Source organism: Perognathus longimembris, chromosome 28, assembly GCF_023159225.1.
Source record: "Perognathus longimembris pacificus isolate PPM17 chromosome 28, ASM2315922v1, whole genome shotgun sequence".
Lineage (NCBI taxonomy): Eukaryota > Metazoa > Chordata > Mammalia > Rodentia > Heteromyidae > Perognathus > Perognathus longimembris.
The window spans coordinates 35,009,831-35,031,229 of NC_063188.1; the positions used below are offsets into that span (position 1 = coordinate 35,009,831).

A 21,399-nucleotide genomic window follows, 5' to 3' on the forward strand; every position below is an offset into this window, starting at 1 on the left:
TTAACATTTGAAGTTTTCAACTTTAGTTCTTTCAAATATATGTGCATTGTCCTCTTCATTTTAATGTTTGAAAACAAGAGTGCATTGAACATTAGTAGCAGTTGGACCCATATTTCTAGAGGGTCAACTGGTCTGGGCAATTTGCTGGGATAAGGAGATTACAATGTATGCTAAGGGCTAAGGACTGCAAAAGGAATAGATGAACAGACAAGACAAACAGAGATATCAAGAGTCTCAATGGGCCAAGAGTCAGCAATCTAGACAAACAGGCATCAGGCTATCAGAAAAGTAGAAAGTCTCTAGGTCAAAAGGAAAGCAAGCATAATGATACTCTGAAGTCCAAGGCAAGTATTCTGGAATCAGGAAGACTACTGGAGTCAAAGGGATAGGACAACAGGAATAGAAAACAGGAATATCAGAGACACTGCTCATGTAAATAAATGATCAGGCAAGTTGCTTCATTCCCTTAATTCTTGTCTGTTCTTAGGCATCTGAAATAATAGCCTTGCAGTGAATTCTACATTTTTGGAAACTAACAGTTAATACCACCCAACAGAGGAGGGACGTTCTAGAAACTAGGTATAGGATCTGGTGTATAAATTTCAACAGATGTGTGATATAAATAAAAACCTTTCTATAATATCATAGTAGCCAACTACTATCCTCTGTATCCCTTCACGATACCTATTAGAGGCACCTTATACATAGTCATAATTTAATAATTCATGTAATCAGACTGAAAAGTTTCAAGGCCTATGTATTAGTTTATGGTATATTTAAGAGTAAACAGAGCACTATCATTTTGATATATTAAAAAGACAAATGGAATTATCTGATTGAAAACAATTATGTTGTTACTCTTATAAATATTATAAAAATAAATTTGTTTCTTGCTAATGGTCAGTGACATAGGATAAATTCAACATCAACATTCTAATTACAAATGAAGTCCCAGAAATTTGATTTAATCTTTTCTATCATTTATTAAATTGCTCCTTAAAGAAATAACTTGCTGTGAAACAGTTTTAAAATAGATCAGTGAGAAGTTAGCTAAATCCAATAAAGTTGGATTTTGTTGAACTTAAAATATTTGTTTTAAATCTTCACATAATATTCCTGAACAAGTCACCTCATTATCTGTCTTGACAACTTTCACATACCATTTTGTGTTGTACTGGCATACGAAAGAGAATTTTGCTGAGCTGTTAGGGCAAATTACTCTGGAGGGTGAAGTGCATGACTGTATATGGTAAACAGCATCATATAACTCAGAGACAAGTGCTTTAATGGCTTCCTTTTACGGTTTTCACAGACAGAACTTTCAAAGACAACTGTAAATTGCTTTTTAAAACTCTGCAGTTGAGTAAAATTAGTCTGGGAATAATAAACACCTATCCACACAATTTTCATTTTAACTTTGTGAAAGTTATTTTTTTGATTGTTCATTAGGTCTTTTTAGAGTTTTGTTTGTGGGACATCTACTTTAGATCCCTTGGAAGTATTAAAATGAAGATTTCTGGGTTTCTCTCTTATCTTTCTCAGTCAGAATCTGAAGGAAAACCTAGGAATTCTCACTTTAAATAAGGTCTCCAGGTAACTGCTACAAACTGTTAAGTTTAATCATATACCTTGTAAGATAGACAATAACTGGATCTATTTCTGCTTTTTTTTTTTTTTTTTTTTTTGGCCAGTCCTGGGCCTTGGACTCAGGGCCTGAGCAATGTCCCTGGCTTCTTCCCGCTCAAGGCTAGCACTCTGCCACTTGAGCCACAGCGCCGCTTCTGGCCGTTTTCTGTATATGTGGTGCTGGGGAATCGAACCTAGGGCCTCGTGTATCCGAGGCAGGCACTCTTGCCACTAGGCTATATCCCCAGCCCCCTATTTCTGCTTTTGACAGTTTGTTGCTATAATTTTATTTGGACCTCACTGTGCTTCAGCTTCTAATCGAGGGAGGCTTCATGTTTATTTGTACTTCAAGTGGTAGTCAGAATATTTATATTTTTATTTATATATAGTTATATTTACCTTCCAACCCAAAAGTTCTCAGAAATACCAACTCTGTAACAATTAGTATCCTATCTTTATGAAAACAAAAGCCTCTCTGGGTCTTTTTCTTCATTTGTAAACAAAGAGGTTGGATTAGGAATTTATTATAAGGTCCTTTTGAGATTTGTCTGATATGATAGAACTCTAGGAAAATTGTTTAGCAATTACCAATTTCTATTTTTTTCTCCATCAGCACAATTCACGAGAAAGCTAAATTGAGAATCTATGAATTTGTAGCACCTAATAGGAGGTAAGTGCAAAAAACTGTGTGACACTTGAGTGTTAAAAAAAATAAGCATAGCAAAAAATGTTTGAAACCATTTAAACAGTACTATATATCCATGGTTCTCAAATATGTTTGCACATTAGAATCATTCTGGGAGCTTTTAAATATCCAGATGTCTAGGTTGCACCCCCATTACTCAGGGTTGAGTTTCAAGCATAGTAATTTAAAACGATTCCTGGCAATGCCAATATATAACCAAGTTTGAACGCCACTAGTATACAGTAGTTTCAAAGATTTAATATTACTAGAAATTTTAAATTTACATATATTATTTATATAAGAGGAATTTCATTATGACATTTCCACATATATATATGTACAAAGTGAAATATATCATGTTTTTGCTCATTTGTGTAATCTAGACATAAAAGATCCATATATGTGTGTATATATGTACATATATATATAATGATTGTAAATTTAGGACTGCTTCAGGAATAAGTTGAAGAGGGAGATGGAAAGAAAATGATGGAAGATGAATGATATTGGAATGTACTATGTATGCAAGGCAAATAGAACCTCATCAAAAGATGTTGTAAAATTGAGAATAGAAGGGACAGGTAAAGATAAAGCAAGAGAATAGATTAATTTGACTACATTATAATATATACCCATGTGAAACATGATGAAACCCCTTTGAACAATTAATGCACACTAAAAATAAAGACAAAAATGATTATAGGAAAACAGGCTCTGTTGGAGAGCAGATAGCATTAGGAGGGAGGAGGGCCAATGGAGAGAGTGAATATGGTTGAAGTACTTTATATGTACACTTGAAAATACTAGATTTTTTGATTACTTGAGCTTGGTATCCAGTATATTAATAAAGATATTTATTACATTTAAAACTGGTATTTTGACTGAATCATAAAATTATGAATTTTAACATTACCTTCAAAATTTGTTGAATAGATCTACCTCTCTGTGTTATTTGTCACCTGGTTGGTATCTTTGTATTGTTTTACTTTTTGAATGAGCAGGATATGTTTAACTTCTGTTCAAAGACAAAATAACAGTGGCTTCAGTAAGATGGAAGTTTAGTTTCTCTTAAAGCCAAAATGGGAAAAATTTACCAAGCTGGAAAGGCAGCTCCCTATGAACAGGGATCTAAGTTCCTATTAGCTGGTGGCTCTACCATGCTTAGGGTATTTCTTTTCTCTGTGTGACCCACGACAGTTAAGCATTCTATGCACAATGGAGCTAGTATAAAGCAGGGGGAAGAAGGGAACATTCTCTCCCAACTCCTGTGGGAATGGTTCCGAAACTGCTTTCGTGAATATCACATATGCTTATTCTCATTAGTCAGAAGTTGGTCATTATGTCATACCTAGATACAAATGAAGCAAGGGAAAATATTTATTCTAGATAGTCATGTGCCCAACTGAAAACTGAGAGATCTATTATTGTTGAAGCAAACAGGCACCGGGGAAACTAGCAGTCTGACAAAATCTTTATAATTTACTCTCCTTCCAACAGTGACTATTCTAAAATACGAATGGAATCAGGACACAAATCACTAAGTATCTCCCCTATGCCCTAAATACTCAAACTAAAGTCTCTACCATGTCTAGGCACCAGTGACTCAAACCTATCAATAATCCTAGCTACTTGGGAGGATGAGATAGGGAAGATTGTAGTCCCAGGCTAGTCCAGGCAGAAAGATCTGTAATTCTCAGTCTCAGTACAGGGAAGCTGGATTCTGAGGCATTTTGTATGTTACTTCTTTACTCCATTTGTGTCAATCCTTACCCAGTTTCTTAAGCACATCTTCTGCTGTCAAGTTTTGTACTTTCTCAGGAGAAATATTTCTAGTAAGTACTCTTCACCTTTGCTAACATGCTGTTAGGGATGGGGATGTAGCTTAGAGGTAGAATGCTTGCTTAACATGTGCAAAGCACTGGGTTTGATCCCCGGCACAAAAAATACACAAAAATGAAAGCCGAAATGTAAGCCACATGTCTTCCTTCATGACATTTATTCCACCTATTTAACTATATGAATGTCTTCCACACTGCTGTAAGTTCCATGAGAGCAGAGGGCCACATATACTTTTGTTTGTATTGTAATGTTAGTGCAATTCCAGTGCTTGGCAGAGTGAGTACTCAGATATTTAGGCATATGCTCAATAATTCAGCTCATTAGTTTATAAGTCCAAAAGTTTAACATTTATCTCACGACACTTGATACTCCATTTCTTCAAGTATTTTACTTTGGGCATAATGAGAATTTAAATAAGTTAGGGGCTGGGAATGTGGCTTAGTGGTAAAGTGCTTGCCTAGCATGCATAAAGCCCTCAGTATCACATAAACAGAAAAGGCCAGAAGTGGCACTGTGGCTCAAGTGGTAGAGTGCTAGCCTTGAGCAAAAAGAAGCCAGGGACAGTGCACAGGCCCTGAGTTCAAGCCCCAGGACTGGCAAATAAAGAAAAAGATAAATGAGTTATAAGCTTGACCTTAGAATTTCATTGTATTGACGTTTATATGAAATCATTTTTTCTTTTAGTTTTTCATCTGTAAAATAGATATTGGAGTCAAATTCTAGCTCTTAAACTACTAAGAGTTTGATATAGTAACCATGGAAGAGCATTTGAGACATATGAATTTGTTAAAAATCATTGCTTGATGTTTCAATGAAAATGTGTATTATTTTATAAAAGCTATTATTTTTCCGTTTTCTATTTTGAAGATGCATGCTAAAAGTATTACAACAAAAAGTCATTTACCTTAGCCATCTAGACAACTAGGATTAGAGGACTTCAATGTTTATTGTTTAGTTACAGTGAGTTGTTGTATGTGGTAATGTTTTAATAACTTTTTCCAATAAGAAATAAAAATATTTGGCAAAATATGTTCAAATTATTCCTTTAATGGCTTACCAAAGGCTTTCAATATATGTATTTCATGTAGCATTCAAAACTGGAAACTTCAGAGAGAGTAGTCCTCCAGTAGATATAAGACATTTTACAATTTTCCAACTGATTTAATAAAAATAAATCATACTAGTATGTTTCTATTGTTTTAGTATTAGTGTATATATATTATATATACTTTCTTGAAGATAAATTCTTTTTATGATAGCTTGCTGCTTTCCCTAGAAAACTGCTAGATCACTTTTAAACAACCAGAAACATGGACACTGAAATTTAACTTCAAATTTAGATAGACATATTACTAGAATATAAAATAAATGTCCAGGTGAAGTCGTTTTAAGAACTCCTAAAATTTTTTATGCAACATAAGAACAAAAATCCTACTTGTGCATAGTTTTGAAAACTTTGCCTATAATTTTCAGCCAACAGTGATTTCAGTTTTTCCTCTTCTCCCACACTGTAGTGCTAAAGTGAATTGCCTTATAAAAGGTTACAATAGCTGTCTGGGAGTTGATGGCTCATGCCTACTCAGGAAGCTAAGATCTGAGGACTGTAGCCAAATGAGATATTCTAAACCTTGAGTTTAAGTCAGCCCAGGCAGGAAAGTCTGTGAGTCCCTTACCTCCAGTTAACTAATAGAAAGCTTGAAGTGGAGCTGTGGCTCAAGTAACAGAGTGCCAGCAATGGGCAAAAGAGCCAAACGCGATATACAAAGCCCTGAGTTCAAGCCCTGGCACCAGAATACACACATACACCCATGTGCACACACACACACGCACGTACACACTTTTAATAGCTTAACATAAGCCTACATTCCATTCAATAAATGGTCTACAAAGTCACATGGAAAAGTCATCTTGGATCATTCAGCACACCCATATATAGCATAGCACCTCAATATGAAGGAGGCAATCTGTTGTATTCAAAATGAGACCAAGAACATTATTGCATATTAACTTTATTAACACACTTATATAGTAATACAAGAAAGATTCACAAATTTAATACTTAAACACTAATACAAGAAAGATTCACAAATTTAATACTTAAACAGTTACAAAGAATAAAAGATTCTATATGTTTATGGAAAAACTTCAGTATGCATTGGAGTTCAGAGGCTGCCATGTACATCAATGTGTATAGAAGATGAAGTCATGAATTACAGGGCTACAAGGAAAGCCCATACATTTAATACCTTAACTACACTCAGATTCATTGTACAGAATAATCCAAAATTGGTTGTTGTTTTGGCTTATCCAACACACCACACATTTACATTTAAAATAAAGTACAATAAAATAAACATCAAGATTGAAATCAATTCCCTTAGATACTGTTTTCTACTTTCAATATGACCACTTGTGATATGAATATCAGATAAAATCTCACTAACTAAACCCATATTAAATGTACCCAAACTACAAATGAGTACAGCTACAGTGACCTCTGGATTTAATATCACACACTCATCAAAATATTCAGAAATTCAAAGCATATGAAATCACAATACAGAGTAAGAAAAAATGTTAGTGCAATTTAATTCCCTATACACACTTTACAACTGACCAAATTTATAGATGGAGCAGGAGTACTAGACCATTACAAGTCACGTGTATTTTTGGAAGTAGTAGAACCTGTTTTGGTTGTAGGAAATGCAAGTTGACCACTTTAGAGAAGTAAGAATTTATTCTTCAAATTGTTAATTCAAAATTTGCAATTATATGTGATTCAAATTGTAAGGATGATCAATCTCCTTAAAATGTTACTCTTGTAAGTGGGAGTACCTTATACTGGGATTTTAGAATAAGTCACATCACAAAAGGAACAGTGAACATAAATTACTTCTAGCAAAGATAGTAATCTTATTATAGAAGACAGTTTTTGGTTCAAAAATTGTTTTGATGACTTTTTTTCAATAATGAATCTATATAAAGTCTTTTGACCCAAATACGAGATGAACACATAAAACTCATGAGGTACCTTTAGAACTTATGTAATACTGACACTATAAACAAAAATATTCATAGTGTATTAATAATATCATTTGCCACTTTTAAGGAATCTTTTTTGGAGAATAAATTTTCTGCAAACAGACTTCTACTTTATTGTTACCCAAATTACAGATATCCAAGATACCAATGATGTGGACTCTATCCAATTCAGCTGCTGCTTTTATAATATCACCTAAAAATAAAAAACAGATGGTAAGTATTGTAAAAATAGTTAAATATTTACTTGGATTTAAAATTACATAAGCAGACGATTTTTTTCTTACAGTATTAACAATGTCCATCTTCTCCACTTCAATTTGTCATATGCATTGATCAAACTTAGTATATAATCACTTCTCCAGATAAAGATGATCATATTACCCAGATGCTACCAATAATGTTAAGACATCGTATTCCAAATACATTTAGGGTTTTTTCTCTTTTGGTGGAGCAATATAAATTCATACACCTATGTATTTTTGAGGCCATGTATAAGGATTCATCTAAACAACTTATTACATGTCAAAGAAATGCAAAGGTAAGTGTTCCCATTGTAAGATTCAGTTATCACTTTTCTTTTTTGGAAAATCTCTAAGTCATAAAGCAAAACAACTTAGATCTACCTTACACATTATATTAATCATCTGTATGTGCACATGTATGTGTAGGCATATAGATGTATGTGCAAGTAACTGAGGCTGTTCTAAAGTTTATTTCCTTTGAATTGGCTTTATCAACTAAGAGCTTACTCTGACAAAACTTTATGAAAATGGATCTAGTGAATGATATCACTGATCAAAGCTGAGCCGAGAATTCCAGGACTCTGTCACTTCACAAAGCATATTTTATAAGCTGTCAAAACTCTCGGAATCAACATTTGTCAAATTCTAGAATAGAGAGAAAGACTTAGAACAATCAGGGCTGGAGGGAGAAAATGCTGCCTTGTTGAGAATGTGTCATGTGTTTTAGATTGCCCATCTACCTTAGATAATTGGCAACAATGAAGATGGCAGCTTACAATCATGGTGGAGGTTTCTTATACTAACAGTAGCAGATATGGTTGGATGTGATGATCCTTAAGACAGATACAAAGGCTTGCTTTTGTTTCATGAAATTCAGTGCATTGTTACAGCTGGGGTACCTCTTCTTCAAATGGTTTTTATTGAAAGTTTTATTGAAAGCCAAGGAAGTTAAGTAGGATAGAATTTTAGGGCAAGCAATTCACAAACCGAAAATCCAGGGTAGGAAGAGGTTAGAGAAGGAGACACGTAAGGGAATAAGAACTTTTAAAAGCTCCTGTGTACATTTGGGAATCAAATAAAGCCATATGTAGAGCCAGGCACCGGTGGCTCCTGCCTGTAATCATAGCTACTCAGGAAGCTGAGATCTGATGATCATGGTTATAATCCAGCCCAGGCAGGAAAGTCTATGAGACTCTTCCCTCCAATAAACTACCAAAAAACTGGACATGGAGCTGTGGCTCAACTTGTAGAGTGCTAGCTTGAGCAAAAGAAGCTCAGGGATGGGGCCCAGACCTGGAGTTCAAGCCCCAGGACCAGACCACACACACACACACACACACACACACACACACACACACACACACACACACACACACGCAGAAGGCCATATGTATACCCATAGAGAGTCATGAGATATGTCTGATCATTTACCACTGGCTGACCATCAGGCTCTGAGTAAGCAGGAAGTGACGGCTAAGGCAAAGTTATAGCAAGACTGAGGGTTGAAAAAGTGCTGTGATGGTCTTACCTTCAAATTTAGGAAAACATTTTTCTTTGCTTTCTTCATTTTCTTAGCTACCTATATTTAATGAAACGTGTCAAAATACTAGACAACTATTAGCTAACTACTAAGATAATTGGCCACAGATTTCAGTTACTACTCATGAAAACCACTTTATTCTAAACATGAGAAAAATGAAAACACCTAGAGGTTATTAAGTAACAAAGTCATACAGTTCTAATCTAGAAAGTATGACTAAGGTGTCAAAGTCTAGGAAAGGACCTAGGTTCTGTGGTGCCTGGAGGATATGCTAATTAGAAGCCTTTTTATGAAAACAAAAGCTTGCTATGAAAGCTTAAGTTTTATTAGCTTCACAATAAATTCTCCTCTGCTACATACATTAGAAAAATCAAATGAATGATTTAAAAATTTACAAGTTCAATAAAATCAAAAGAATATTAGAACACATGCTGAAATAAGGTTTTCTTCTGCCTCGAATGGAGTGTACTTTAATCTATATGTTTTAGAAAGATTTCAAGATCTTCAAAAATATCAACAATCAAATTATTAACACTTCTAATTGTTATCACATTGTCTCTTACAATTAAAGACTTACATACCACAACCTAAAATTTAAGTCTTCTCTTCAGGTAACTGGTAATTTATATACATGTTTGAGTAACTATAAACTGTAAATCTCAATTTATCAAATGCCTATATATGGTGTTTTGAGGGTTAAATATACATGGATCTGTAGAACAGTGGAGAACTCACAGCAAGCACAAAAATTAGCAATGATCACTTTTACTTAATAAATTAGGACATATTTTACTTAATGAAGTTAGAATATTATTTATATCACCTATGTCTTTAAAAATGGCCACAGGGCTGGTAATATGGCCTAGTGGCAAGAGTGCTTGCCTCATATACATGAAGCCCTGGGTTCAATTCCCCAGCACCACATATACAGAAAATGGCCACAGGTGGCGCTATGGCTCAAGTGGCAGAGTGCTAGCCTTGAGCAAAAAGAAGCCAGGGACAGTGCTCAGGCCTTGAGTCCAAGCCCCTGGACTGGCAAAAAAAAAAAATGGCCACAGACTTTTCCCTATAAAATGAACTTTTGTACATTTTACTTTAAATTACTAGAATTTCAAGAATTGTTTTTAGGAACATTAACAATAGACCAGGTGAACGTGGCTTCCACCTACCTACTCAGGAGGATGGGAATTGATGACTGTGGTTCAGTCAGTCCAGGCAAAAAAGTTCACCAGACTCCATCTCCACACACACACAATGAACCATACACACAATGTATAAAGTAAATATAGCAAAGTGAAGGAAGGGGTGACACTATTCAAAAAGAAATGCACTCATTACCTGACTTATGTAACTGTAACCCCTCTGTACATCAGTTTCACAGTAACAATTTTATATATATATGTTTTATATATGTATTTATATAAATTGGGACATCATAGTCCTCTTTGTTTATATATACAAATTATATATTGTACATATTATAATCATATGTATGTGTGTATATATAGAAAGAGAAAGAGAGAGAGAGGACTCTGATGCTCTAACTCTGTTTCCTATTCTTGGTCACAGACGAAGAAAAAGTATCTTGGCCTCCTTGAAGCTGGACTGGTACCATGTAACTGAATTCTGTCAAATGAGAATATAAGTGGGAGTGATACGACACTCTTTGTCCAAGGTCATTGAAAACTTATATCTTCTTCACCTCTTTATTCTGTTGCTTTGCAATCTTAGAAGCCATTTGCTCCTGGGACAGGATGCAAATCGCATTGCACCGCAGAGGGATGCACAATGCAGTTCCACAAAGAGAGCTGCTGACTGTGTCACACTTTAGGAAGAAATAAACTTCTGTGCTAAGTCACTTTGACTTCAGAGTTGCTTTGTAACTACAGTATAGTCAAACATATCTAGTGATATGGAGCGGTAATCCTGTCTCTGACAGCAATATGGGAAACCTTGATTATGTAGAGAATAAAACTGTTTTCCTAAATGTGTGAAAATTCTTCCATAATATGCTATACTTTAAAAATACTTATCAATGACACTGTAATGTAATACATCTTATTATGTATTCATATCTTTTCAAAGCTGTATATGAAATACATATCCTTATATATTATAATTAAAGATTATATCAAGCAGGATTTATCAATAAGCAATTTGGGATAAATGGTGAATCATTTGGAAAAGGCTAACATTTCAAATGGAATGAAAATTATACAAATGAAGCTATTGCAATAATATCCTGTCCTCCTAAAATTTAAAAGATGCACAAAGGACTTGAATCATTCTCAAAGAAGATATACAAATGGCCAACAAACACATGAAAAGATGCTCCCCATCAACAGTAACTAGGGAACCACAAAAGAAAACCATAATGAGATACCACGTCACACCCATTTAGAGGGCTGTTAATCAATATGAAATGAAAGAACTTAACTAGTGTAGGTAAGAATGAGGAGAAACTGGAATCCTCATGTATTGCTGGTGGGATTGCAAAATAATGCAGATCAGCGAGGAAGATGGCGCTGCCACAGTAGGGAGGCACCCCAACTCGCTCCAACTGAATAGCAAGCTGGGAATTCCAGCACCCAACGCCCCATCAAGAAGCCAGCAAAACCAGCAGCCAGAAGCAGTGGAGAAATGCAGGAAACGAAAAGGAACAAAAAAAGAAGAGCCTATAACCTGTACGGAGCTGGAGAATCTCCGGGGTACCCTGGCCCCACCCGCCGACCCTGGCCCGAAAAGGGCCAGGCTGGGAAAGGGGACCTGGCAAAAAGCAGACCAAATGCCGAAAAGTCACACCAGGAGTGCAGAGTCCAGACAGCGGGACTCCACGGACCCCAGGGGGAGCGCGGACGAAGACAGACGGCGGCAACGGGAAGTTTGGGACCACACGTCCGGGAGCAGACGTGAGCAGTGGGGGTACCGAGCGGTGCAGAAGGGGAGAGCCGGGGCCGCCACCACCAAATGACCGTTCGCCGCACCCCATCCCCGAAGGACCAACGGCGGTGCGGGACACACACAAACAATCCAGGGCCAGTGAGTTCCCCACTGCCCCCTCCCACAACGGGAGACCAGCTATCAGAGACCCAAACCCTGCAGAGAAGCTGGAACTCCCTCCCACCCTCTCCCCACCCCGAAGGAACAAAGAACCCCCAAATCAGGCCGCTAAAGGTCCCTTCAGACTCTGGGAAGACACAGGAGCTAGCAGGGGAGGGGCAGAGCAGTGCCAAGGCAGCAGAGGAGCTTGAATCGGCCGCACCGGCCCAGCCCCCTTCCCAACAGGGGCCGGGGACGGCCGGCAGTGCAAGACCCACCTGAGGCGCCTGGGCCTCGTGGACTTTTTCAACAAAAGTCACAGGTGTGCTGGTGGGCAATACCAGCCCAGCAGGGACACCTGGGCCCGATCACACACCCCCCTCACAGTGGAGGCGCAGTCTATGGGCGCTAACCCACGCCTGGACACTTGATCCCACTGGGGCCCAGACATACTGCCCCCCACAGTGGACTCGCGGGAGGGCGCAAGCACACCCCAACAACCCGGGGCTCGCTCTGGTAGGCGTGCCCCGCACAGGTGGGCAGGGCCCCTCAGCGGCAGCGCCCGCTGTGGTGGGCGCACATTACACAGGTGGGCGGGTCCCCCCCATGGCAGCAGCGCCTGCTCCGGTAGGCGCGCCCACACAGGAGGGCAGAGCTCCCCAGCGGTGGCGCACACTCAATTTGGCGCATTTCGCACAAGTGGGTGGGCCGCCCTTCAACAACACCGGCCCCAGAGCGGTCCACACAGGAAGGCGAACTGCCTGAGAGGTGAGCTGCTCTGACCAAGATACAGAGTGGATAAAAGAACCAAAGAATAGATAAGCCTCCACACCACGCTGAATCAGTGACCAGCAAATCCCCAACAGGGGCATGCTAGGGTCAGCACAGCACAGCGGCAGGACACTGTCCCGCAGAGAAAGACACAGAGCCTACTGGCCCCCAAGTGCAGGGAGAGTGACCACCTCAGCAACAACCGAGAAGGTCACGCTCACCCATTGGGAAGCAAGGTGCAACAGCCAAACCCAAACCCAGAGCCAGGACACCAGGACACAAGGCTCCCACTGACGGACCAGTACAAAACCAAACCAGGGAAGCTACCCACAGATCTCCAGATGCGCAAATCACAAAGAAATATAACAAGTTTCATCAAAGAGCAAGCCAGCTCCAAAAAGCAGCACGACTGAAGAGGAGATGGAGAATAAAAAAACAACTGAGGCCATGTTAGCAGAAATGATGGAAAGCGTTAGAAACAAAATCAGAAAACAATTCCAGGAGTTTAGAGTGGAAGTCTCGAAGGACATCCAGGAAGCCAAGAAGGAAATGGAAGCAAAAATGGATATAGTGCAAACCTTCGTTAAAAAAGACCTTAACCATGCTGAGAAGTGAAATGCATGAAAAAATAGATTTAAAATACAACTCTTTAAAGGAAGAAATTTCCATGATCAGAGCTGATCTGGCAACCATAAATAGCTCTCTGACATTCATAAACTCCGCAATTGACTCCACATCACAAAGAATTGACCATATTGAATCCAGAATCTCTCTCTTGGACGATGATGCAGCTGATAAGAACCAGAAAATTACCACACTCCAAGAAACGGTGAAGCTTCAGGGCAGACTCATCCAGGAGCTAGTGGACAAAGACAAGAGATATAATCTGCACATAATTGAAATAGAAGAAGGAGCCAAATACCAGAGCAGAGGGCTTCAACATATTTTCAATAAACTTATTGCAGAAAACTTCCCCAATCTCACAAGGGACCCCATCCAGGTAATCGAAGCCTATAGGACACCTGGCAGACCAGACCCCAGAAAAGCCATGCCAAGGCACATAATATTCAAGATTTCAGATCTCAAGAATAAAGAGCAAATTTTGAATGCAGCCAAAGCGAAGAAAGAAATTTATTACAATGGGAAGAGGATCAAAATAACAGCAGACCTCTCCACACGCGCGAAGAGAATGGAAGAACACCATCCAAGTTCTACAGGCTAACAAGTGCCAACCTAGAATAAAATATCCAGCGAAGCTGGAGTTCATATTCGAGGGGAAAACCAGATCTTTCCATAGCAAAGAGGATCTAAAGGAGTATGTGAATAAAAAACCAGCCCTACAGCAATTCTAAGAGGGGAATCCCACTCAACAGAAATCGTACAGGACACACAGACAGAAACAGAAAGAAACTACAATAGCCAGAGCCCAACAGAAAGAGCAGCTCACTAAAGACAAGGAAAAAGAAAAAAGAGGAAAAACAGCCCAACAAGAAAATGGAAGGAGAAAAAACACTCCTATCCTTCATCTCTTTGAATATAAATGGTATAAACTCTCCGATAAAGAGGAGCAGACTGGCAGAATGGATCCGCAAACAAAAAGTTGCCATCTGTTGTCTATAAGAGACACACCTTACAGCAAGGGATAAAAACAGGCTCCGAATGAAAGGATGGAGCAAGATCTTCCAAGAAAATGCACTTACCAAAATGGCAGGAATAGCCATCCTGATCTCAGACAAGTTGGACTTCTCATTAAAATCAACTCAAAAAGACAAAGAAGGTCACTACATTTTAATACAAGGAAAAATCCAGAATCAAGACATCACGGTGATAAATGTACACTCACCGAACAAAAGATGCCCTACATATGTCAAGCAAATTCTCACAGAACTACAGAACAAGATAGACCCAAACACAATCATAGTGGGTGACTTTAATACCCCACTCTCTCCAAGAGACAGATCCAACTCCAAGAGACAGATCCAACACCCAGAGGATTAGCAAGGGAGCTGAGGACCTAAGTAACACCATATCCCAAATGGATCTGACAGATCTATACAGAATCTTCCACCCTACAGAGACCCAATACACTTTTTTCTCAGCAGCCCATGGATCATATTCCAAAATAGACCATGTCATAGCCCACACAAAGAACCTCAGCAAATACAAAAGTATTGACGTCATCCCATGTATTATATCTGACCACAGTGGAATAAATGTAACCCTCAATAACAATGGTTACCACAGAGGCTATACACATTCTTGGAGGCTAAACCCTACACTGTTATCCAACACTTGGGCCACAGACCAAATTAAAGAAATCAACGAATTCATAAGCCACAATGACAATGAAGATACATCACAAAGAAACCTATGGGACACAGCTAAGGCAGTACAGAGGGGCAAGATCATTGCCCTCAGCACTCACATTAAAAGAATGGAAGCAGAACAGGTGAATAACCTCACGATGAAACTAAAACAACTGGAGAAACAAGAAATGATCGATCCTAAAATGACTAGGAGGAGAGAAATCACAAAGATTAAAGAAGAGATAAATCTGATTGAAAATAGAAAGACCATTCAACACATAAATAAGACTAAAAGCTGGTTCTTTGAAAAAATAAATAAAATTGACAGACCCCTCGCAAGACTTACAAAAAAAAGAAGAGACTCATATACGTAAAATCAGGGACTCCACCGGAAAAATTACACGTATACACGATATTCAAACAATCATAAGGAACTATTTCCAGAACCTCTACTCACTAAAAAACAATAATTTTACAGAAATGGATCAATTCTTAGAGAAGTATGAACTGCCCAAACTGAACCAAGAAGAAATAAATCAACTAAATAAACCAACAACTTACAGCGAGATACAGGGGGTAATCAAGAACCTCCCAACAAAGAAAAGCCCAGGCCCAGATGGATTCACCAACGAATTCTATAAAACCTTTAGTGAGGAGCTAATACCAATACTCCTCAAACTCTTCCGTGAAATAGAAACAGAGGGAGAAATCCCAAACTCATTCTATGAAGCTAATATCATACTCATTCCAAAACCATGCAAAGACCCAACAAAAAAAGAGAACTACAGACCAATATCACTCATGAACACAGACGCAAAGCTCCTCAATAAAATATTAGCTAACAGGATCCAGAAACTGATCAAGAAAATTATACATCATGACCAAGTAGGCTTCATCCCACAGTCACAAGGACGGTTCAACATCTGTAAATCAATCAATCAATGTAATTCACCACATAAACAGAACTAAAATCAAGAATCACATTGTCATCTCAGTCGATGCCCAAAAAGCCTTTGACAAAATACAACATCCATACTTACTAAAAGCTCTGGAGAGAACAGGAATAGATGGAACATTTCCCAAAAAAATAAAGGCCATATACAACAGACCAACAGCTAACATCATATTAAATGGAGAGAAACTTAAATCATTCGCCCGAAACTCAGGAACAAGACAAGGATGCCCACTCTCCCCACTTCTTTTCAACATAGTGCTGGAATCCCTAGCCATAGCAATAAGGCAAGAGGAGGACATCAAAGGGATCCACATCGGCAAAGAAGAAATCAAGCTATCCCTATTCGCAGACGACATGATCTTATATCTGAAGGACCCAAAAAACTCAGTCCCCAAACTCCTACACCTAATAAACCATTTTAGCAAAGTAGCAGGATACAAAATCAGTCCACAAAAGTCAGCAGCTTTTCTGTACACCAGCAATGTACCAGCAGAAAAGGAAATTATGGAAACAATTCCATTTACAGTAGCCAAAAAAAGAATAAAGTACCTAGGGATCAACCTAACCAAGGACGTGACAGACCTATTTAATGAGAACTATAAAAATCTAATAAGGGAAATCAAAGAAGACACAAGGAGATGGAAAGACCTCCCATGCTCATGGGTAGGCAGAATCAATATAGTGAAAATGGCCATATTGCCCAAATTGTTATACAAATTCAATGCAATCCCTATCAAAATCCCAGTTATATTCTTCACTGAACTAGAGAAAGCAATCCATAAATTCATATGGAACAGCAAAAGACCTACAAAAGCCAAAGCAATTCTAGGCAAAAAAAAAGCAGTGCAGGAGGTATCACAATACCAGACTTCAAGCTCTACTATAGGGCCATCATAACAAAAACAGCCTGGTATTGGTATAAAAACAGACCGGAAGACCAATGTATTAGAATTGAAGATCTAGAATTAAAACCACACTCTTACAGTCAGCTGATATTCGACAAAGGAGCTAAAGGCATACAGTGGAATAAACATAGCCTCTTCAACTACTGGTGCTGGGAGAAGTGGGCAGCCATATGCAGAAAACTCAAAGTAGACCCAAGCCTATCACCATGCACCAAGATCAACTCAAAATGGATCAAGGACCTCAATATCAGACCTGAATCCTTGAAACTACTGAAGGACAGAGTAGGAAAGATGCTAGAACTTATAGGCACAGGAAGGAACTTCCTGAATAGAGTCCCAGGGGCACAAAAAATAGGGGAGAGACTCGACAAATGGGACTACTACAAATTAAAAAGTTTCTGCACAGCTAAGGACATAGCCACCAAAATAGAAAGACAGCCAACGATATGGCAAAGGATATTTACCAGCACAGCAACAGACAAAGGCCTGATATCGGTCATCTACAGAGAACTCAAAAAACTAAGCCCCTCCAAGCCCAATAAACCTATTAGGAAATGGGCAAAGGAGCTAAAGAGAAACTTCACAAGAGAAGATATAAAAATGGCAAAGAAACACATGAGGAAATGCTCAACATCCCTGGTAGTAAAGGAAATGCAAATAAAAACAACCCTGAGATACCACCTCACCCCAGTTAGAATGGCCTACACTCTGAACTCAGGCAACAACAAATGCTGGAGGGGGTGCGGGGAAAGAGGAACCCTTCTCCATTGTTGGTGGGAGTGCAAATTAGTACAACCACTTTGGAGAACAGTATGGAGGTTTCTCAAAAAGCTCAATATAGACCTACCCTATGACCCAGCCATACCACTCCTAGGCATCTATCCTGAACAGCAGGTCCCAAGATATCAAAAAGACATTTGTACTTTCATGTTTATCGCTGCACAATTCACAATAGTCAAAATATGGAAACAACCCAGATGCCCCTCCACAGATGAATGGATCCAAAAAATATGGTACCTATACACAATGGAATACTACATAGCAATTAGGAATGGTGAAGTATTGTTATTCGCAGGGAAATGGTCAGAACTTGAACAAATAATGTTGAGTGAGACAAGCCTAGAACACAGAAAACAAAGGGGCATATATGACTGTTAAGATGGGGTGACGGAGAGACAGTAGAGACAGGGTCTGTGAAACCAAAAACTGCTTGTCAAATGGTATTTCCCTTAGGATTGGGTCAGCGACCCAACATTATGTAACTAAAACCAAACAACTACTCCACATATAAAGGTCAAAAATTGACCTGTCAGTGGAATACAGTAGCTCAAATCTATGTATGTATGTTCATATAAGACTACTGTCAACATATTGTCTAATGTCGACATTACATTTAACGCCCTAGGTGAATTTTCTTTGGCGTAGGCCACGTGGCCACTGTATATGTTCTTGGTACATTGTGTATTGTATATATGTTTACCTGACCTAGGGAAGGGAAAGAAAAACAGGGTGTAAGATATCACAAGAAATGTACACACTGCACTACTATGTAACTGTACCCTTTTTGCACAACACCTTGTCAAAAATTTGTGTTTAATTAATAAATAAATTACAAAAAATGCAGATCAACAACATGCCTGCATCTCTAAAGTATTAAGCATTAGATTTCCATATAATCGAATGATTCCACTTCAAGATAATTTCAAAAGAATAAAAAGCAGGAACTTAGGTTTTTTTAAACAAATATTCATAGAAGAATTATGTACAAGAGCCAAAATGTGGAAACAAAGTCTGGGCATGGTGGTATGTGCTTGTAATCCAAGCTTTGCAGGAGGCAGTTACGGAAAGATCTTATTCTAAGGTCAGTCTTGGTGAAAAAGCAATAGACCATATCAAAATAATGAAAGCACAAAAGGCTGGAGGTATGTACCAAGTGGTAGAATGCTTGCTTAGGAAACATATGTCTCTAACTTCAATCCAGTACCACTTAAAAAACATCAAAACGATAAAAACAACAATAACAAAAAAAAACTGGAAGCCAGATGTAGTGTTCACACCTGTAATTCCAGCTACTCAGGAGGTAGAAGTAGAAGGATCTCCACCAAAGGCCAGCCGAAGCAGAAGTGCAAGACCCTATCTAAGTAACAAAGCAAAAGCCAAAGGATGAGGCACATGGCTCAAGTGTAGAGTTCCTGCTTAGCAAACGGAAGGCTCTAACTTCAATCTCCAGTTCTGCAAAATAAATAACTAAGAAAACAAACCAAACTCCCACTAAGAATTAAAAAGAATGGACAAACAAAATGCATTATATACTACAATGGAATATCATTCAGGTATTAAAAGAATCAAATCCTTATATCTATTACAACATAAATGAACCCTGTCAGCACTATGCTAAGTGAATAAGCCAGATACAAATAGTATAATGATATGTTTTGCATTAGGTATATTTGATGACAAAAAGCACAAGTGAATTAAAAAACTAGAATAGTGAATTGGAGAAAATATTATTCCTTTCTGAGTATGACAAAAAATGAGCAGTCACAAAATGAAAAACAATTATATATCTGAGTACATAAAAGTAAAATGACAGCATACCAAAGCAAACCTCCCACTTAATAAAGGACAATCTTGGTGAAACTATTTGTAACGTATCATAAAGGGTTAATTTTAACTTCTAGAAAGTTCACAGAAATAAGAATAACTGTTAAGTAGCTAGGCCAGGTATAGAGGCTCATTCCTGTAATCCTAGTTATTTGGGAAGCAGAGACTGGGAGTACTGTAGCTCAATGTCAGCCTGATGAAAAAAATTAGAAAGGGACCCTATTTCAAGCAATAAAATCTGAGCATATGTGCCTGTCATTCCAGTTATGTGAGAAGTGTAAATAGTAAAATTGTGATTCAGGCATGCTTGGGCATAAATAGGAGAGCAGATTAAAAATAAATTGAGTACAGGGCTGGGAATATAGCCTAGTGGCAAGAGTGCTTGCCTCATATACACACATGAAGCCCTGGGTTCGATTCCCCAGCACCACATATACACAAAACGGCCAGATGTGGCACTGTGGCTCAAGTGGCAGAGTGCTTGTCTTGAGCAAAAAGAAGCCAGGGGCAGTGCTCAGGACTTGAGTCCAAGCCCCAGGACTGGCAAATAAATAAATAAATAAATAAATAAATAAATAAATAAATAAATAAATAAATAAATAAATACAAAGGGCTGAGGATTTGTTCAAGTGGTATAGTATCTGCCTAGCAAGGCACAGAGTTGCTTTGGGGATTTCAAATCCCAGAGCTGCTAAAATACACACAGACACATGGGCTCCCTACCCCCAGAGTTGTAAAGACTTTCAAGCTCAGCAATAGGTAACAAGTACAAATTAAATTAATACTATGCTACCTGTTGTTTATTAGTCTGCCAAAGATTACTAAGAGCAATAATCACTAGCATTCACAAGCTTGTGAGTAAAATTATACTCCTGCTTTGGGAAAACAGTTGCATAGAACGTGCCAAAATTCTAGATGCACACACATATTTTTTGCAATACCGTCCTGGGGTTTGAGTGTAATATTGCATGCTTGCTAAGCAGATACTCGATGAGGAGCCACATCTCCAGTCCTTTTTTACTCCAGTTAATTTTAAGATATGGTTTTATGTTTTGTCCATTTCCATGTTTTGGCTAAGTCCTTCAGTCTCAGGCATCCCACCATAGCTGGGATGACAGGTGTATACCACCATGCTCAGCCTTTTCTTTTGATATGGTGTCGTGTGAACTTTTTTGGTCTGGGCTGACCTTAAACTTTGATCCTCTTGATCTCAGTCTCCCACGTAGCTGGGGTGACAGGTGTATAACACCATGGTCAGCAAGTGATTGAGAAGGTGGCCTGAAGGACTTTTTGCCAAAGTTGGCCTTCAACCACAATCTTCTTGATCTGAGCTTCTCAAGTAGCTAGAATTTCAAGTATGGACTACTACTACTGTGACTGGTCAGCACACATTGTTGAGTCAGTCATTTATGGGAATGTATGTTAGCAGATGTAGTTATGTAAGTATACAAAGAGTTTGTATATATGTGTATATATACATACATACATATAACATATATTTTTAGTCATATTACCATTTGATAATAGAACAAAATGGAAGCAATATAAAAGTTCATAAGAAGGGAACTGATTAAATTTTTACATAGATACATGGAAGTACTTTATAGTTATTCAAAAGAATAAGGTAGATATCTCTATATTAATATGACAAATGTCCAAGATATACTATCAGAGGAAAACAGCTGTTTATGGAATCATCACTTTATATAATTCAATTGTGGCATATTTGAGATAGAGAAATATAATAGATACTGTTATATGTGAAATAATTTCTTAAAATGATTAAAAGATACTGTTTATCTCCAGAGAGTAAATAAATGAGTTGGTAGGTTGTGTTAACCTGGG

The 21,399-nt window shown here is 38.1% G+C and overlaps 1 protein-coding gene across 1 annotated transcript in view; it reads right to left on the reverse strand.

The window, feature by feature from the left end:
* Positions 1-7,254: 7,254 nt before the first annotated feature.
* The window catches only part of Radx (RPA1 related single stranded DNA binding protein, X-linked), a 66,290-nt gene continuing 52,145 nt past the window's right edge, over positions 7,255-21,399 (reverse strand). The window contains exon 14 of the mRNA XM_048335332.1: positions 7,255-7,385. Coding sequence (XP_048191289.1) covers positions 7,255-7,385 — 131 coding nt within the window. The remainder of the gene's footprint in view (positions 7,386-21,399) is intronic.